The 22162-nt window shown below is 39.5% G+C and overlaps 1 protein-coding gene across 4 annotated transcripts in view; it reads right to left on the minus strand.

Moving 5' to 3' along the window:
- Positions 1–22162, minus strand: part of nlgn3a (neuroligin 3a) — a 212898-nt gene that overhangs the window by 24230 nt on the left and 166506 nt on the right. For all 4 annotated transcript variants that reach the window (XM_058063837.2, XM_078788071.1, XM_078788072.1 and 1 more), the window contains one exon: positions 373–1162. In XM_058063837.2, the coding sequence (XP_057919820.1) occupies positions 373–1162 (790 nt within the window). The remainder of the gene's footprint in view (positions 1–372; positions 1163–22162) is intronic.

Below are 22162 nucleotides of genomic sequence, written 5' to 3' on the forward strand. Positions count from 1 at the left end.
CCTCGGCCATCTCTGTGTGGAGTTTGCATGTTCTCACCTGCATGGGTTTTCTCCGGGTACTCCGGTTTCCTCCCACATTCCAAAAACATGCTAGGTTAATTAGCGACTCGAAATTGTCCATAGGTATGAATGTGAGTGTGAATGGTTGTTTGTCTCTATGTGCCCTGTGATTGGCTGGCCACCAGTCCAGGGTGTATCCCTCGTGAGGATAAGCGGTAGAAAATGAATGGTTGAAAAATATGGCAGTCATTGCAACTAATTGATAACGTCATTGACCATTTAAGACTATAAATACATATTTCCCAATACCATAAAGTGGACTAAGAAAGTAATAAGTTATATAACAATAATAAGAGTCAAGTCTTAACTCACCCAGTCTTCGCAAAGTTGGTCCAGTAGGTCATTACCACAGCACTGAGCATGACATCGTTCTTGGAGAAGTTGCAGGGGAAAAGGTCAGTTGGACCGATCATTGGAATTCCAAACACATAGGGCACCTCGTCCCCGTGAGCGGCATCGGACCAGGCAGGTTTCATGAGACTCTGGCAGTGGTGGTAAAAGGCATAAAAATACGTGGGGGAGCCATAGCGAGCGTGGAGATCCGCAGTCACCACAGAGGGTTCCACCCACTGGTGGTCGGTGAACAGAGCCACCAGAGTCTTGCGTCTGGTTTCAGGATTCTCTTTGTCCGCCCAGTCTGTGTACATGAACTTAATGGTTTCCCTCAGCGTGTCTTTACCCTCCGGGTATCCGTACAAGCTGTCCACAAAGTCTGACACGGAAAAGTCAAAGTCGTTTCCAGAGACACCATCCTCAGAATCCACCACGTTCTCCACAAAGCGAAGCCCTTCACCTTGATTGACCCCTAACATGATATCATAGTTGAGAAACTCACCCTGCTCCATAAGAATCTCAGGGTCATCCGGAATCACATCACCATCGATTACAGGTCCAAAAGCCACGTGGTACCTGGCGGGTTGTATGTCCTGTTCCACCAGCTCCCTGGAACTCTTCTTCCTCAGGCAGTCCACCATGTCTAATGTATCCAGGACGTTACAGCCCACCTTCTCAGCCAGGAGACGGGTATACTTGACCGGTTGGTAGTTCACCGCCCAGCTGGAGAGTGCTGATCCGCTCTGAATGATGGCACGGTGGAAGAGACCTGTACGAGAACACAAGGAACAAATCATGTGATGGATAATTCAGTTTTTTGTGCCACACAACACAATGGTTGTGCATTTGGCTGCTGACATGTTCAAGAACCGACTGACAAGAACAACACAGCACAGATTGACAATACGTTCTTGACAATACGTTCACATAGAACAATAATAAATGCCTATAATAATAGAATCATGTCTGTGACAATGAATGTGCAGATGGCCTGGTCTTGAGGAGAGAATGATCACTTTGTCTTTGCCATACAATTCCCTATGACTCCCTCAGTTATTATAATTTGTATGCTTGTCAGAAACAGATGCTACAAATATAGCGCTTATGTTTTTTTTTTGTTTCGTTTTTTACAATGAGAAGATACATGGAAACATTATGAAAATAAAGAACAAAACATTCATGGATTTCCAAGCAGTATCATGAATACACTTGTGATGCTGAATATATCAACACTGCGTGGGTACTCGGGTTAGCTGATATTTTTCATATACTTGTATATAGTCTTCCAATGATAAGAAAATGACTTATAGAGGTAGAAATGATATAAACAGAAACAAGGCGAGTTGCACGCCGCGGCGGAATTTGCTCGATAAGATGAATGAAATGCTGTCATCGTGAAAAGAGGGAACGTTTGTATGGGGAAGTATTTACTCGGCGGACCGTTCTCACTATAAACGGAATGGTGGTAAACACCGCAAAGGTTGGCGCCAACTCACCTCGGAGAGTAAAAAGAAGCTAGCGAGGTTAGCTTAGTTTAGCACGCTCGTGTGGTTACGTGCTGGATGAGTATATCTTTTCACAATGCGGGATGACAGCGTGCACGTTCTTTATTTATTCTTGTACCTAACTCACCGTACAGACATTCTCAACACACAGAGGACATACTACCGGCCTTCAAAATAAAAGCACAGTTTGCTGTCTAACTGCGTAAACAAGAGTGTCATAAAAAAAATATCTACAATACATATCAAGGTCAAGGTCAAATTTATTTATATAGCACATTTCCAACAGTTAACTGCCCAAAGTGCTGCACAGTAGCCAATATAACACAAAACACATGCACAATAGTAAGTCATACAGCTAAAAAAGAAGAAAAAGTAAGAAAGTAAAAACAGAATAATGACACTAATAAAAACAGTAAAACAGTAAATGCATCAGATTACAATTGAATGCATCACATAATCAGTTCACAGTTCCACATGTCAAAAAGGAGTAGGAAGAAGCAAAGCTTATTAAATCCTACCCCTCCATCTGGTACTTTTACAATCAGTAACTGTTACATTTGTTCACTTCCTGCTTTCCTAATATAGTTTAAGTTTGTTTTTCATTCATTCATTTTCTACTGCTTTTTCCTCACGAGGGTCGCGGGGGTGCTGGAGCCTAACCCTGGACTGGTCGCCAACCAATCACAGGGCACATATAGACAAACAACCATTCACACTCACATTCATACCTATGGACAATTTGGAGTCGCTAATTAACCTAGCATGTTTTTGGAATGTGGGAGGAAACCGGAGTACCCGGAGAAAACCCACACATGCACGGGGAGAACATGCAAACTCCACACAGAGATAGCCGAGGGTGGAATTGAACTCAGGTTTCCTAGCTACGAGGCCTGCGCACCAACCACTTGTACACCGTGCAGCCCCAGTGCAAACAGCCAGTCAAAAATATGTCTTCTGAAGACCTCAGTTCAGCTGGCTTCTAAGAAATAACATACAACCCGGAGATGGCCGATGGTGGGATTGAACTCGGGTCTCCTTGCTGTGCGGTCCACTCGCCCACCGTGCAGCCGTGTTATATATTATTTATACATTTAATTTTGACAATGTTCATCATGGTTGATATTTTTATCTGATGTTATAATGTTGAATTGACATTGAATGACATTTACGCCGCTTAGCTTTCCGAAACATCATTAGCCTATTTATCAGCGGCGTCTCTCTCTGATGCTGCCGGTGACATTTACCTTACATCGAATTACTTTTGTATCGCTTTCGTTTAACGCCAACTGAAAATGTGCATAAAAAAAAAACGCAAGATCACTACCTTCTAAAGGAGTTTGTGGGTGGATTGCTATAAATAAAACGAAACTCCTATTCCGTATGTGCGCGTTCACTTGCCAAGAAAATGCAACCTGGTGGCGTACATTGAGAGAAAGTGCTTGTGATATGCAGTTATAAACACATTATGCTACAGACCTCCGATATAGGAGGCGAGTGTTGTATGTGTGCGTTGTAGAAAAACCAACACAAACAAATCTACAGTCTCATGGGTTCTCTCTCTCTAAAATGAAATTACATTTTAGTTGCAGTGCAATATGAAGGAAATCTGAGATGACTTTCCACCACAAGGCATACATCCCAAACAGGAAACATCATTTCCGAGGAAATAATTGAATTGCATCCTTTCGAAAAATGTTCCCATTACATAGAGCAGATTAAAGGTGACATAATGTTTGCAGTTTACGGTAGGATTTTCGTCGCCGTGTGTGTCACCATCACCGCTTTACCGATCTTTCCGAGTCAAGAGGCCAAGCTCCAATCACTTGTCCATGCTGCTTTATTGTTCACGTGACGGAATTCCGCGGCCAATTAAGAGTAACGACAAAACACCGCTAGATGTTGGAGCAACTTCCGTGGAGATGCATGCTGGCGTGTAGAGTTTGAGAGTAATATTTCAGCATCGGTGTGGGTGGCTGCTCAACACTCTGCGTTTATGAGGTAAACAGAAGACTTAAGTGCCAGATATATCACTTTGGTAGCCTTAATCAGTAGCGGCGGGGGGCTTATTTCTTCCTGGCGAAGATGAAGTGTTTATTTACACGCCTATTTACATTTATTTGTTCCCAAGTAGTAAGTACAATTAATTTATCTGCATGGGTGAACTGTTAAGTGTTTTTTTTTTAATTTAAAGTGTGCTTACCAGCTACACTACTGGCTTCTAAATGTGATACCTCCATTGTCATGCTTGAGTTAATATTTGAGTTAATACTCACTAATAATTTAGTTGAGGATTGAGTAAGGAAGTCAAACAATGCACAACGATGAGCCAATTCAAGAAAAAATGTGCTATATATATCACTATATTGACACTTACTATGGTACCCATTATGTCATTGTATGGTCATATCACCTTGTACTTCGGTACGAGGTGCATTATTAAAAAAACAAAACAAAAAAAACCCCTTAAACTGTATTATGGAAAGCAGGAAGTGAACAAATGTAACAGTTACTGATTGTAAAAGTACCAGATGGAAGGGTAGGATTTAATAAGCTTTGCTTCTTCCTACTCCTTTCGGACATGTGGAACTGTGAACTGATTATGTGATGCATTCAATTGTAATCTGATGCATGTTCAAATGAAATAAAACCATTACCATTACCATAGTTCATAGTTAACTACTACTATTATGGCTGCACAGTGGTTGAGTGGTTCGTGCGCAGACCTCACAACTAGGAGACTAGGTTTCAATCCCACCCACGGCCCGGAGTATGTGTGGGTTTTCTCCTCCCACATTCCAAAAACATGCTAGGTTAATTGGCGACTCCAAATTGTCCATAGGTATGAATGTGAGTGTGAATGGTTGTTTGTCTATATGTGCCCTGTGATTGGCTGGCCACCAGTCCAGGGTGTACCCTGCCTTTGGGATAGGCTCCAGCACCCCTGCGACCCTTGTGAGGATAAGCGGTAGAAAATGAATGAATGAATGTGTACAACTATTACTATTATGGCTGCACGGTGGTCGAGTGGTTAGTGCGCAAACCAGGGTTCAATCCCACCCTCGGCTCGGAGTATGTGTGGGTTTTCTCCGGGTACTCTGGTTTCCTCCCACATTCCAAAAACATGCAAGGTTAATTAGCGACTCCAAATTGTCTATAGCTATGAATGTGAGTGTGAATGGTTGTTTGTCTATATGTGCCCTGTGATTGGCTGGCCACCAGTCCAGGGTGTACCCCGCGTGAGGAAAAAGCGGTAGAAAATGAATGAATTAATATTACTATTATTACATGTTTTTGCCTTTTTTTCACATTTTTGCTGTTTTTCTCTTATAGAGTGTGCCGCGGGCCAATAAAAAACTAGCCCCGGGCTGCAAATGGCCCCCAGGCTGTACTTCAGACACCTTGCAATAAAACTTCCTTTCAGGGGAGGGTTAATCAGTCACCTGTCCATCCAGTAACTTACTGTTTGTTCACTCATTAGATAACAGATGATGCATTTTGAGGCCAAACTATAAGTGGTGCTCCGATTGCAATAACTATTAATGTAAATATTCTAAATACTTTTCACTATCATGTGACTGATTACCAAATGTGCCAAAAAATAAATGCCAGCTAGTGAAGTTTTTATTTGTTGTTTCTGTCCGTGCACCATGAATCCCACTGGATCTGAAGGCCACCACGAGCATTGTGTCTGCCCTTCAAGCTGTCCTATAGGCTGTGCATCTCTGCAGGGTGACGGCCTGTGCTGCGTCTCAGTGAGTGGAAGCAGATGTCGAGGATTTCACCCACTTGAAAGCATTAAGAGTGACAGCCATAAGATGCAATTTGCTGCTTTGCCGGCTGGCGGGGGCAGGGGGTGGATGGCGGGACGCGAGGGCTTGTCCGGCCACTTTCCCCTTATGGCCGGTTAGCTAGCACTTCACTAGCTGGATTGTAGCATTGGCGCTCTTCATATCGCAAGTCAGATTATATCGATGTTACGCAACACCTTGAACCATGCATTTAATAATTATGCACTATGTTAATGCACTTTGAAACAAAACTTTTGCATATTTTTTATACAATATTCATTTCTGAAGCCAATTTTTTCTTAAGGCTAAATATTTTTGGATTATGTGGTGCAATGTTTTCAATCCAGGCGGCACGGTGGCCGAGTGGTTAGCGCGCAGACCTCACAGCTAGGAGACCAGGGTTCAATTCCACTCTCGGCCATCTCTGTGTGGAGTTTGCATGTTCTCCCCGTGCATGCGTGGGTTTTCTCCGGGTACTCCGGTTTCCTCCCACATTCCAAAAACATGCTAGGTTAATTAGCAACTTCAAATTATCCATAGGTATGAATGTGAGTGTGAATGGTTGTTTGACTATATGTGCCCTGTGATTGGCTGGCAACTAGTCCAGGGTGTACCCTGCCTCTCGCCCAAAGACAGCTGGGATAGGCTCCAGCATCCCCCGCGACCCTCATGAGGAAAAAAGCGGTAAAAATGAATGAATGAATGGTGCAATATTTTCAATCCGGGCGGCACGGCAGTCTAGTGGTTAGCACGCAGACTTCACAGCTCGGAGACCAGGGTTCAATTCCACCCTCGACCATCTCTGTGTGGAGTTTGCATGTTTTTCTCCGGAATGTGGGTTTCCTCCCACACTCCAAAAAACATGCTAGGTTAATTAGCGACTCCAAATTATCCATAGGTATGAATGTGAGTGTGAATGGTTGTTTGTCTATATGTGCCCTGTGATTGGCTGGCGACTAGTCCAGGGTGTACCCCGCCTCTCGCTCATAGACGGCTGCGATAGGCTTTTCAAAGTGCATGCAAAGATAGATAAAGCTGCTCAAATGCAGCTACGACTATCTTAAAGAGGTAATAAAAACTACACCATGGAGGTTTCCTACAGCCACAGTGGTTAGTGCCAATTTTCTTACTCGACGTATCCATGGTTTATGTTAGTTCGGTATGTTTGGAACCCAAACTGGATAGGTACTAGAAAGTACCTCATAGTACCTTTAGACCAGTGATTTCCAAACTGTGGGCCGCGGCCCCGTTGGTGGGCCATGGTGGTACTGCAGACAGGCCATGAGAGGTCATTAAAATATGATTCATTTTTGCAAATAGTATTTTTAAAATTGTAAAATATTTATTGCATGTTGAAAAAATTATTAATATGCCCAAGTAATAACCTATTGAGATAATTATTATTATTAATTATAAAATATAAAAAATATAATAATAATTATTATTTTTTATTATTAAAAAATAATAATTCTATTATTATATTATGTTACATCATATATTATATTATATATTGTATTATTATTATTATTATAAATATTTTTAACATGTAATAAATATTTTACAATAAAATGAGCACTTAATAAAAATAATAATTATTATTATTATAAATATAGAAAATATTATATTTATATCGTGAGGAAAAAGCGGTAGAAAATGAATGAATGAATTTTTTATACAATATTCAATTTTGTCTTAAGGCTAAATATTTTTGGATCATGTGGTGCAATATTTTCAGTTCAATTCCACCCTTGACCATCTCTGTGTGGAGTTTGCATGTTTTCTCCGGAATGTGGGTTTCCTTCCACATTCCAAAAAACATGCTAGGCTAATTAGCTAATTAGCGGTATGAATGTGAGTGTGAATGGTTGTTTGTCTATATGTGCCCTGTGATTGGCTGGCGACTAGTCCAGCATGTACCCCTCCTCTCGCCCAAAGACAGCTGGGATAGGCTCCAGCATCCCCCGCGACCTTCTCTTAGGTCCAAAATCAGGAACCTATGACCTCACAAATGTTCTTAATAAACAAAATATCCCACATAAGTGTGCTACAAATGCAACATCGGCTGCATTAAAAGCCACAGATGGCTGACTGCTGAGGAGGGCTGAGCGGCGGCGACAGTAGTTAGATTTATCTTTCGCTTTGTTTGATGAAAGAGAGCAAGAGCGAGTTGGGCTTCACTATTGTTTGTCGAGAATCATATAAATCCCGCGTACAGGAGCTGTCACCAGGGCGATAAATATGTATTACAGCTGTGTGTGATGAGCCCCACTGTGGTATAGGAAGCCCACTGGGGGAAGGTCAACGAGAGAGAGAGGGAAGAGAAGAGCATCAGATCTATCACCCACTGAGAGAATCCACTAATTATACACAGCAGGAAGTGTGTGTGTGTGTGTGTGTGTGTGTGTGTGTGTGTGTGCAGGTGTGTCAGCACTGACTTTGATTGATAAGGCAGAAAAGCGATGAATAGACACACATACATCATAATGACTGTGTTAACTATTTGTGACACAACTCGTCACTCAGATTTCTGAGCGACAAAACGTGTGTCACGCTCATATCTGAAATGTTTTGCTTTTCTTGAAGCAACACATCGCTTTATTGTTATCTTCCCGTGTTTGACATGCGAGAACCCAACACTTATATCGTGAGCTGATCCATCAAAGCATAACGTCTCTGGCAGATTGAGGTCACATTGAATTATGACCGAAGCTGCGAGGTAATCATTCATCGGGGTCGCTGCTAAAAATGTTGTCGCGTCGCACCGTCGCCGCCGTGGTGGTGAGCTGACCTTGACCGCGCTGCCCCATCGCTAGACACCCGTTAAATGGGCATGTGGTTCAAGCCCTGAGTAGGTGGAGTGGCTTCTGGGGATAATTCATGGCTCGTACGGACTTGACCTTGCAGGTACGATAACCATTGCGTAGGTTAGAGATGTACAATTCACACCTGGGGCGGCACACAGCTAGGAGACCAGGGTTCAATTCCACCCTCGGGCTATCTCTGTGTGGAGTTTGCATGTTCTCCCCGTGCATGCGTGGGTTTTCTCCGGGTGCTCCGGTTTCCTCCCACATTCCAAAAACATGCTAGCTTAATTAGCGACTCTAAATTATCCATAGGTATGAATGTGAGTGTGAATGGTTGTTTGTCTATATGTGCCCTGTGATTGGCTGGCGACCAGTCCAGGGTGTACCCCGCCTCTTGCCCGAAGACAGCTGGGATAGGCTCCAGCGACCCTTGTGAGGAAAAAGCGGTAGAAAATGAATGAATGTGTACAACTATTACTATTATGGCCGCACGGTGAATGAGTGGTTAGTGCGCAGACCAGGGTTCAATTCCACCCTCGGCCATCCACCCTCAGCTCGGAAAATGTGTGGGTTTTCTCTGGGTACTCCGGTTTCCTCCCACATTCCAAAAACATGCTAGGTTAATTGTTGACTCCAAATTATCCATAGGTATGAATGTGAGTGTGAATGGTTGTTTGTCTATATGTGCCCTGTGATTGGCTGGCGACCAGTCCAGTGTGTACGCTGCCTCTCGCCTGAAGACAGCTGGGATAGGCTCCAGCCCCCCTGCGACCCTCATGATGAAAAAGCGGTCGAAAATGAATGAATGAATGAACCTTAAACTATATTATGGAAAGCAGGAAGTGAACAAATGCATTTCTGAACCAGTGTAATTTGGATTAAATGATTTAAATAAGGCAATGGAGCATCTCTGTAGAGATGGAAACATGACACAGCAGTGCTTTGGATCACTGCCGATGTATTTAGTCCCATGTATGTGTGACACTGCGTGTTAATGGACAAGGATGTTCTGTTGGTGATGAAGCCAGAAAGCAATGTAAATGAGTGTACTTTGTAATCCGGAACAGCTGGCAAATGTCACTGAAGCGTCACATGTGTTTTATCAGATTGGCCCTGGGATAAAAGCCACTGTAAAAAGCATTAAAAAAAAAAGTTACAACTCTACAATGCTATTTTAATAATAAAGAAAAAACAGCTGTCTGTTTGGTGGCGAGTGGTTTTCCATTTCAGAATAGTACAGTGGCAATCTGTGAAAACATAACCGTTGGAATCAAACACAATAACAAACAACAGCGCAAGTGATAGAGCGTCTATTCTATTTACTTCACAGCATGTGGCTATCGACTAAAGCAAGTGTTTTCGAGGGGAGACGGAGGGAAGCAGAAAAACAGATTGCCGCAGGACGTAGATTATAGAATAAATGACATAAATGTGATGCATGCTTCTTTTTTCTTTTATTATTTGAATATTGCACAACACAGCAGCAACAGAACCAATGTTGTAATACCGTTAAGAAGTAAAGTGGTCATCATTTTCACACCAACCCACTTTTTAAAGTGCATGCAAAGATAGATAAAGCTGCTCAAATGCAGCTATGACTATCTTAAAGAGGTAATAAAAACTACACCATGGAGGTTTCCTACAGCCACAGTGGTTAGTGCCACTTTTCTTATTCGACGTATCCATGGTTTATGTTAGTTCGGTATGTTTGGAACCCAAACTGGATAGGTACTAGAAAGTACCTCATAGTACCTCTAGACCAGTGATTCCCAAAGTGTGGGCCATGGCCCCGTGGTGGTACTGCAGGCGGGCCATGAAAGGTCATAAAAAATATGATTCATTTTTGCAAATGTTATTATCATTTATGTTATTTTTAAAATTGTACAATATTTATTGCATGTTAAAAAATTATTAATATGCCCAAGTATTAACCTATTGAGATTATTATTATTAATTATAAAACATAAAAAATATAATATAATAATATTTTTTATTATTATTAAAAATAACATAAATTCTATTATTATATTATATTACATTATATATTATATTATACGTATATTGTATTATTATTATTATTATTATTATACTTTTTTTAACATGTAATAAATATTTTACAATAAAAATGAGCACTTAATAATAATAATAATAATAATTATTATTATTATTATTATTAAGTGATCATTTGTATTGTAAAAAATTTTAAAAATTATTCATATGCCCAAGTAATAACCTATTGAGATTATTATTATATAAAAATAAAAATAAAAATAAAAATAAAAATAAAAATAAAAATAAAAATAAAAATAAAAATAAAAATAAAAATAAAAATAAAAATAAAAATAAAAATAAAAATAAAAATAAAAATAAAAATACAAATAAATAAAAAAATTAAAATTATAATTAAAATATAAAATAATAACAACAACAATATTAATAATAATAATAATAATATTAATTATTATTATTATTATTATTAAGTGCTCTGAGAACACAGCATTTCGTCTATATACTGTTTATAGGACAAAGGCATTTTTTGCATTTTCAAGTGGGCCCTGAGTTGGTAAAGTTTGGGAACCCCTGCTGTAGACACTTCATGTGACCGTCAAATTTCAGGAAAAAAATGGCGTATCCTCATATTTAAGAACTAATGGTGTGAATATATGCAAAGCAGCAAAAAAAAGCACAACAAAGACAAACACAGAACTGTGTTTCCCCCCCCCCCCCACACAACTCCTGCTGGATCTTCTCCTTGCTTCTTCCTTCCTTGTCTTTTATCTTTCCCCCGCTCTGTTTTTCGTCTCTCTCAATCCCGGTCTCGCTGTCTCCTGTTCTGAGGACCCATGCTGAGTCCCTCCCTGCTAATTATTAGGCATAAGCCTGCGCTCAATGAAGCCTGAATCCTCTGAGCCATCTTACCTCCACCATCTCCTCACTGTAAGAAAATCTCCACAGACCAGTGCGCTACACAGAGCTTCCTTCTTTTACTAAAAAAAAAAAAAACGCTGTCTGTCTGGAAAATATGTCTCGCTTTCCACACTCCTCTGCTGTGTTTTTCTATTATTCATTTTAAGCCTCATCTCCTTCCAGGAATCATTATTTCACCCCAAATGGTAAAGCTATATGAAACAGTTCAGTCAACCTCAGGAGATCGAATTAGCCTCATTGTACGTCATTGGTCACTTGAAGTCATAGGGTTAAAGCTGCCGTTACCATGACGACAGCCTGGAGGCCCCAGCCACTTAAACAAAAGTGGCTATGGTTGAATCATGCATTAGTTTATGGATAATTTCACATTCGGTCTATCAGGCCTGAAACGGCACCTACTTGGTTTTTCTGGTCCATTAAATCTCTGTCTAACATCAAAGTCGTCAATATCAAAATGCAGCTGACAGAATCAGGACCATGGAAAGCGGCGCACAATCATGCAAGGATGTCATTTTGGATTGGACTTAAACTGGTCCAAATAGGTACTAAGACCCATGTTTGCTCAACCTTGTACCGTTTTTATGATTTTAACTTTATATAACACTCTTTCAATTAGAAAAAAATCATTAAATTTGTGATTTACGCACATATGGTGGATTGTTGTGTACCATTTGGCTCTGGATGATCCCACACGACCTTGTTCTTGCGTATACATGCAAAATGGGTTCAGACCACGAACTGAATGCTCCAGAACTTGTAGCGTGCCGATCATCTAACCAGAGCAGGGATCCCCAACAAAGAATACCAACCTCCATCAAACAAAATTTATAAAAATAAAATAAATAAAATTTCATGGTACAGGGAAGTTGTAGCTTACCTGCCCCAATGGCTGGACGGGACAAAAAAAAGCATGCCTGGTGGGATACATTGTGGTGGTCCACCTTGGATTTGTACACATATATACATAATGATAATAACAATAATAATAATAATTATATTAATAATAATAATCATCATCATTTTATTTTACAATAAAAATGAGCACTTAATAATAATAATAATAATAAAATTAATAATTATTATAATATAATAATAATAATAATAATTATTATTATTATTAGGTGCTCATTTTTATTGCATGTCAAAAATAATAATAATTATTATTATTAATATTATTAATATAATAATATATTATAATATATTATTATTATTATATATCATAATATATTATAATAAATAATAATAATAATCAACATTTTATTTTACAATAAAAATGAGCACTTAATAATAATAATAATAAATAATAATTATTATAATATAATAATAATTATTATTATTATTAAGTGCTCATTTTTATTGCATGTAAAAATAATTATTTATTATTATTATTAATATTAATCTAATAATATATTATAATAATAATAATATATTATTATTATAATAACAAAATATAATAATAATAATAATAATAATAATAATAATTATTATTATTATTATTATTATTAAGTGCTCATTTTATTGTCAAATATTTATATTCATAATAATTATAATAATAATTATTATTATTATTAAGTGCTCATTTTTATTGTCAAATATTTATTGCATGTTAAAAAAATTATTCATATGCCCAAGTAATAACCTATTGAGCCATTCATAATAAAGTATGGAGGATAGGAAAGATTCCTGCTATAAAATATAAAACTGTCATTGTAGAAAAAAACAACATTGGAACAGACCTAAATGGATGTCAACAACATATTTGTAAAGCACATAAACGTCTACATCGATAAACCTCCCAATACCTCCCCGGAGTTCCGGCAGCAATATGTTAGCAGAGCGAGTTTAAAACAGAAGGGCTGACCTGCTTGCCTTTTTATCCGGCCCATAAAAGAGGTTGTGTTTAAAGTGCCGGTGTGTTCATCTATCAGTGTGAGACATGCTTCAAGCTGGGCTTATATAATGTTATTTGGAGCGATTGGTCTTCTTCTCAAGCTTTGCAGAGCTTGCCTGCAGGCAGCAGCTTTGGCCAGATAAAGAGTTTGATCCAGAAGTGTTGATGGAGGGAAGAAAGGAGAGGAAATAGAAAAAGTAGAGCATAGAGCATGGAGGAGAAAGTGAGAGAGACAGAGAGGAAACGGTAAGAGGTAAGAAAGGGGGCGAGGAGAGGATTAATAAAAATGACCTCATTGGAAGGCTGTACCGCGGATCGATGTGCATCTTGAGCCCTCCTGAGTGTCGTACCTCCTACAAATCACGACAAAGCACGCAACATCCACTAGTCAATACAGCACAAACACACGGGGGCCGCTATCGCTGTGTCTGTATGCACAACACAGCAGGGATCCACCTCCTCCTTGAACTCATCAATCCGCCTGCTAATCAACAGGCAAGCACACCACGTCACCTGAGTGGAAAATAATTTGCAGTTTAATTTGCTACATTTACTTCAGCCTGCGTGTGACGCATAATACAATAACATTGGATGATGCTTCTATTTATTAGAAAAAACCAGGGTGTACCCCGCCTCTCGTCTGAAGACAGCTAACATAGGCTCCAGCATCCCCCTTGTGAGGATAACGGTAGAAAACGAATGAATTAATACGTATTTCTTTTTCATCCAGTTATGGAAGACATACTATTATAATTGCACCCACTTAGAATAAAAGTTATGTCACCGCACTTACAGTAAAGGTTATAGAAGCTTGCAGTAGTAAGGTATGTTAATCATTTTTACATAGGAAATAATGGAAACTGAGTTCATCTTATAACCTTTATTAACTGCACAGGCGTGCTTTAAGAAGTTTTTGAAGGGCACCTTATAAGTCATATAAGTGTAAAAGAAAAGACGTGATATTAACATGTTAACAATTAAACACCCCTTAAAGTAATGGTAATGGTTTTGTTGCATTTGAACATGCATCAGATTACAATTGAATGCATCACATAATCAGTTCACAGTTCCACATGTCCAAAAGGAGTAGGAAGAAGCAAAGCTTATTAAATCCTACCCCTCCATCTGGTACTTTTACAATCAGTAACTGTTACATTTGTTCACTTCCTGCTTTCATAATATAGTTTAAGGTTTTAAATTTGTTTTTAATTTTATTTTTTTTTTAATTTTTAATTTTTTTTAACATTTTTTAATTTTATTTTTTTACATTTCTAATTTTTTTTTTAATTTTTTAATTTTTTTTTATTTTATAAATTCATGGTCACGTACCGAAGTATGAGGTGATATGACCATCCAATAACATAATGGGTACCATAGTAAGTGTCAATATAGTGATATATATAGCACATCATGACTGGTTCAAGACTCTTCATCCTTGTATTTAGCAAACATCAACTGCTTGTATTGTTTCTTGAATTGGCTCATCGTTGTGCATTGTTTGAGGTCCTTACTCAATCCATTCCATAGTTTGATTCCACATACTGAAATGCTATGGCTTTTTAACGTAGTCCTAGCATATAAGTGTTTCAAATGTAGTTCTTCCCTGAGATCATATTTCTCCTCTCTTGTAGAGAAGTATTGGATGACATTTTTGGGTAATTGGTTGTTTTAGCTGTTTGAAGATGAACTATATCAGCAAGTTGAAGTATTTGTGATTTTAGAAATAAGGAATTAGGACAGGGGTGGGCAAACTTTTTGACTCGCGGGCCGCATTGATATGACAAAATTTACGGGGGGGGGCAGACTATATATTTTACACGTAACAGTCCACCTGGTATTATTGTATCTGTAAATTTGTCATGCATTCTGCTATTATTATTTATTATTTTATATTTATATTTAAATATTTAAAAAATAATAAAAGATTATAATAATTACAATAAAATTAAAATAATAATTATTATAGTATTATTATGTAAAATATGCAAATATAACAATAATATTATATAATTAATATAATAATTAGCAGTAATATAATAATTATAATAATCATAGTAGTTCTAATAATAATTATAATAATCTAATAATAATAATAATTATTATTATTATTATGTGCTTGTGTCCCTTTTTTCAGGAACACTTTGTAAACAACAGACCATGTCAAAAAACGAAATTGATAAAACCATCAAAAGGTTGGCTCAGGCCATGATGCCAGGTTGTATGTTGAGTTTAAATGAAATACTTTGGAAAGATTGGGCGTATTCAAACACTTGGCGGGCCGGATGTGGCCCCCGGGCCGTAGTTTGCCCACCCCTGAGTTAGTATGTTCTCTGTAGGCGGCATTATGAATTATCCTTACTGGCCTTTTTTGCAGTACATTTAGCGAGTGAAGATTGCTTTTATAGTTATTAGCCCATATTTCCACACAATAAGTAAGATATGGTAGAACCAGAGAGCAATAAAGAATGTGGAGTGATTTCTGATTGAGAACAAAATCAAGATGTCTTAAGTAAAACGTATCAATTAGTATTTATTAGTATCTCCCACCTCTAACATACAGTCATTCCATCTATTTGTTGTACTTTTTATCTTTCATCAGTACCAGCAGTACCAGTATCTTTTTCACACACATGGAAAAAAAAGATAACCACTGTGAAACATAAAATCAATACACCGCCTTTTATGATGATATGTACTGTGTAAATGTCTAATACCACCACCACGTTGTTTTACCACAATATGTACATTATGTATGACCACATACTGTACACGCAGACCTCTACTACAGCTCGATTGTTAACTATACTGCTTGTTTGTCAAATAGAAGGCTATTTCCAGTTTCATAAACGATGGTGATAGATATTTTAGGTTGCTAACACTCTTCCTAACAACATAATCAATACATTTGTGGTAATGAATGTAAACACCAGGCCAGGGGTCAGCAACCCACTGCGCCTTACATTTATGCTTCACATGTGGCGAGAAACAACAATTTGTTGTATTCTGCTGTTAAAATTAATAACATTAAGATTCAAACTTAAAAAATGTAGATATTGTTTTTAAAATATGTTTTACGGCTCCAGTCTATTTCCCTTTAGTAAGCGTGGGGGTAAAATGGCTCTTTTGATAGTAAAGGAGAGAATAATCAGTCTAACACCAAATCAGTCATGCATAACTCATATATTAATTAAAAGACATACATACACTTTATAATCCAGTTTCACGTATTAGTTCATGAACACATATTTTCAGTAATCATGAGACAGTTAATATGTTGTTCATATGGTTAATGTTGTTTGAACAGTATTGTATATGCAGCCGGGCGTGTATCCCCCGGGGATAGGGGGATCATGACCCCCCGCAATAACAAGATCCAGCCAATATAACCCGAATATAATCACAGTAGCATATTTAATCATCCGGTAATGTAACCTCCCTCCCCTAGCTGAATACTTGGTATTACCCAACCCTAATGTTCGCTATTTGCTGTATGTTTGGAATGGATGCCACAAAATAGCAAAATTTTGTTATTTCTTTGATGCTAGGCTGTTTGCACTGAGGCTGCACGGTGTACGAGTGGTTAGTGCGGAGGCCTCACAGCTCTGAGACCTGAGTTCAATTCCACCCTCGGGCATCTCTGTGTGGAGTTTTGCATGTGCTCCCCGTTTCCTCCCACATTCCAAAAACATGCTAGGTTAATTAGCGACTCCAAATTGTCCATAGGTATGAATGTGAGTGTGAATGGTTGTTTGTCTATATGTGCCCTGTGATTGGCTGGCCACCAGTCCAGGGTGTACCCTGCCTCTCGCCGGAAAACAGCTGGGATAGGCTGCAGCATGCCCGTGACTCTCGTGAGGAAAAAGCGGTAGAAAATGAATGAATGAATGTTTGCACTGGGGCTGCACGGTGCACAAGTGGTCAGTGCGGAGGCCTCACAGCTCTGAGACCCGAGTTCAATTCCACCCTTGCGATCTCTGTGTGGAGTTTACATGTTCTCCCTGTGCATGCGTGACTTTTCTCCGGGTACTCCGGTTTCCTCCCACATTCCAAAAACATGCTAGGTTAATTAGCGACCCCAAATTGTCCATAGGTATGAATGTGAGTGTGAATGGTTGTTTGTCTATATGTGCCCTGTGATTGGCTGGTGACCAGTCCAGGTTGTACCTCCAGGTTGGGATAGGCTCCAGCACCCCCCGCAACCCTTGTGAGAATAAGCGGTAGAAAATGAATGAATAAATGAATGTTTGAACTGGACGTACCGCTGCATTGTGTGGAGCTGCGGATAGCGCCACTGCATGTTTATTTAGAGTCCAAAAACTTGAAACCACAAGAAAATCCTCTTTTTTGTACTCATTTAGCCGTATATTTGGCCATCATGGATTGTCATGACTTCCTCCCACAAACCTCCCCACTAAGAGGGTGAATTTTTTGCACATTTGGTGAGTCACTAATGCAGCAGCTTCTGAGAAGCATAGGCTGCTATCTCCAAGTCCTTCATTGTGTTCCGGCATTGGAGGCGGCATTCAACATGTTTGCTCCACTTGCTTCACCGCTGTGTTTAGATATGAGCCTGATACGATGCACAACAACACGCAGGCGGCCCCCGAATAGGCGTCAATGCGGAAACGGGAAGAATAATGAGTTATTACGGGGTTATCTGTGTGTATCGCCATGTCACGACTGTGCAAGCAGCTCTGCTAATCTCATTAGATGAGACAAGTTGTTAAAGATGTTTTCTGATTTGTCCCTCTCCCCCCTGCTGTGTCCACAAATAGATTCTAGATCAGTGTGTTGAGAGGAAATGATTAAGGCTTATTGTTCCTACAGATACTGCGCTTAATTGGAGGATCGTGCACACGACTGCAGCGTGTTTGGACTCCAACTGTTTCTAAATATACTCTATGTATGTTTAACATGCCGAACAGCCTCAAAGCTAGCCTGACACAAAGAGCACACTGCAAAGCTCCTTAAGTACAAATCAGATGGAGTAAGGATGTCACGGGAGGGTTAAAGATATAAGTCTCTCACATGACTTTGACAACTCAGCCATGAAATGTGGAAAGATGGGAAGCTTCTATTCTTGGCCACATTTTGCCCGTGACAGCCAGATGGGATGGATGTAACTCATTTTTTTGGGCCAAGGAAAGCCACTGAGAGGGCACAGTAGCATTTGTGACAGAGAAATCATCTCAAGGGGGTTTACGTCCCCTTGAGGGGATCCTGAGGGGTTTAGAGCAATGACGGGAAGAAAGAATGACAGACCAAAAAAGGAGAAGAGAAAGGTACCTAAGTGCTTGCAGAAACAAATTAGCAGTGGGGTTGTTAAAGGTGAAGAGACGAATCCCCACATCTCAGCGAAAAGAAGACTAGTGGGTGGATCGTATTGCTTACTAGGTCCTTTTTCTTTCACTACATTGCATCTCGCTAGCTTAGAAAGTCTAAGAGTCTGATTATATCTGACTGAAGCTTCCATTCCAGGGGCAAACAATTTACAGGGTGTGAATGCATACAAAAAACATAAACATGCTGGCTGCACTGCACCTTGAAAATATGCGTTGTTTCTGAAGAAATTGCCGATTTGATAAAATATCACATGTCATATATACAATACAGCACACCCACATGAACTCACATAGTCGTATAATTCAGAAAGCTAATTAGGCGCCACACACAGAGCACCTAGTTGGCAGCAACCTTTTTTTTCTCACACCAAGAACATCAACAATTCTTTTAATCTAAAACGCTATTAATGAACCACAACCAGAAAAAGTCTCCTGATGTGCAGCAATTTTGTGTCCTCGTTAGAAACTATAGAGCTCTAACCTATTAGAATGGTTCTACCTATTACAACCTCTTTAAGGGTCAGCGGTCACACCAGCAGCAGCATCCAAGCTGATTAACTCGAGAAGCGGACATGAACGTGCCAGACTGGGCTCAGGTTCCAGCAGCGTAAACATATTCTTCTAGCTGCGTGCAGTGTGTGTATGTGTGTATGTGTCTCTTGTCCAGTGTCTGACACCGCAAGCCCCCGCTTTGCCCATTGTGCCACCAGCCTGCGGCCAGATGCCACACGGGATCGGCCTAATTTGAGGCGGCATGCCATAAAAACACTGACTGAAACTGCGAATCGGAATATTTTGATTGCAATTGGTTTGTTCGGTTGTTTGTTTGTGTAGTATCAAAGGGCACCTATTATGCTTTTTTCCACTTTTCTGACCTTTAAATGTACTCAAAATGTTGTATTCTCGTGTTAAACGATGCCAAAGTTTCAGATAATAAGTTTTGCGCATTTGGAAGTGAGTCCTGAAATACGTTCAAAATGCTCGGTTTCAAAAGGCGTGGTAAAACTGACCTTTTGTGATGTCACAGAGGGACGGACTTCCTTATATGGGCATGGCTCTAAGCCAGATAAGCTCTCTACCCTCCCCCAAGCTCTGCTCCTCTGTTTACTTGCTAGCAAAGCCTCGTACGTGAAAGCCACATTTGTTTACAATTCCTAAAGACGACACCATTCAGGCACAAGTGGTTCGAGTTCCTGATTTCCTACCAGCGAATCGGAATATTTTGATTGCAATTGGTTTGTTCGGTTGCTTGTTTGTGTAGTATTAAAAGGGACCTATTGTGCTTTTTTCCACTTTTCTGACATATAAATGTAGTTAAAATGTTGTATTTTCGTGTTAAACGATACCAAAGTTTCAAATAATAAGTTTTGCGCATTTGGAAGTTAGTCTTGAAATACGTTCAAAATGCTCAGTTTCAAAAGGCGTGGTAAAACTGCCCCTTTGTGATGTCACAGAGGGACGGACTTCCTTATATGGGCATGGGTCTAAGCCAGATAAGCTCTCTACCCTCCACCAAGCTCTGCTCTTCTGTTTACTTGCTAGCAAAGCCTCGTACGCGAAAGCCACATTTGTTTACAATTCCTAAAGACGCCACCATCAGGCACAAGTGGTTCGAGTTCCTGATTTCCTACCAGCGAATCGGAATATTTTGATCGCAATTGGTTTGTTCGGTTGCTTGTTTGTGTAGTATTAAAAGGGACCTATTGTGCTTTTTTCCACTTTTCTGACATATAAATGTAGTTAAAATGTTGTATTCTCGTGTTAAACGATACCAAAGTTTCAGATAATAAGTTTTGCGCATTTTGAAGTTAGTCTTGAATTACGTTCAAAATGCTCAGTTTCAAAAGGCGTGGTAAAACTGACCCTTTGTGATGTCACAGAGGGACGGACTTCCTTATATGGACGTGGCTCTAAGCCAGATAAGCTCTCTACCCTCCCCCAAGCTCTGCTCCTCTGTTTACTTGCTAGCAAAGCCTCGTACGTGAAAGCCACATTTGTTTACAATTCCTAAAGACGAGTGGTTCGAGTTCCTGATTTCCTACCAGCGAATCGGAATATTTTCATTGCAATTGGTTTGTTCGGTTGTTTGTTTGTGTAGTATTAAAGGGGACCTATTATGCTTTTTTCCACTTTTCTGACCAATAAATGTAGTTCGATGTTGTATTCTCGTGTTAAACGATGCCAAAGTTTCAGATAATAAGTTTTGCGCATTTGGAAGTGAGTCCTGAAATACGTTCAAAATGCTCGGTTTCAAAAGGCGTGGTAAAACTGCCCCTTTGTGATGTCACAGAGGGACAGACTTCCTTATAAGGGCATGGCTCTAAGCCAGATAAGCTCTCTACCCTCCCCCAAGCTCAGCTCCTCTGTTTACTTGCTAGCAAAGCGTCGTACGTGAAAACCACATTTTTTTTTACAATTCCTAAAGACGCCAACATCAGGCACAAGTGGTTCGAGTTCCTGATTTCCTACCAGCGAATCGGAATATTTTGATTGCAATTGGTTTGTTCGGTTGTTTGTTTGTGTAGTATTAAAGGGGACCTATTATGCTTTTTTCCACTTTTCTGACCAATAAATGTAGTTCGATGTTGTATTCTCGTGTTAAACGATGCCAAAGTTTCAGATAATGAGTTTTGCGCATTTGGAAGAGAGTCCTGAAATACGTTCAAAATGCTCGGTTTCAAAAGGCGTGGTAAAACTTCCCCTTTGTGATGTCACAGAGGGACAGACTTCCTTATATGGGCATGGCTCTAAGCCAGATAAGCTCTCTACCCTCCACCAAGCTCTGCTCTTCTGTTTACTTGCTAGCAAAGCCTCGTACGTGAAAGCCACATTTGTTTACAATTCCTAAAGACGACACCATTCAGGCACAAGTGGTTCGAGTTCCTGATTCCCTACCAGCGATGCATTTTAATCTGTCAACAGTTTTACACACTGGACTGTAAGTAACAATTTATCAGTGTCCTCACTATGTTTATTTTGTGTAAGTCATGGAGCATAAGCTTGCATACAAGGAGCAGGTTTGCTAATAGCCGTTTTCCACCACAATTAGATGTTACAGATGTTGTAGAAAACGTTACGCTAAAATGCTAAAGCTACTTATGAGTGAGCGACGTCTTGAAGTAACCTCTTTTCTTGAGAAACTTCAGACTGTCCAGTCTCTACTTCCGGATCCGATTCGGAATCCAACACATATGGCTGTATGTATTAAAAAGATACATCTGCGTTTATGATCAATTCTTATACTGTTTGCAGCTAGCGGCACAAACCGGAACTCCTTTCATGCACTGGCGAATGTGACCAACAACAGCGGAGTCGACAGTTTTCGCAAGAACCATGAAATCAGAAGAAAATACACCTGAATAGGTGCAGATTCTGGAAGATCTTTGAAGCTTTCTGTGCTGGTTATTGTGTGTAGCGGCTCTATAGGAGTCCACAACTCAATACAAAGGGCCGAAAAATGTGTCCCGAGCAAACACTACAACCGATTGAGTCATGATGTGAATGAAAAATT

The sequence above is a fragment of the Doryrhamphus excisus genome, linkage group LG22 (genome assembly GCF_037039965.1).
Source record: "Doryrhamphus excisus strain RoL-2023G ecotype Guam linkage group LG22, RoL_Dexc_Guam_v1.1, whole genome shotgun sequence".
Taxonomy (NCBI): Eukaryota; Metazoa; Chordata; class Actinopteri; order Syngnathiformes; family Syngnathidae; genus Doryrhamphus; species Doryrhamphus excisus.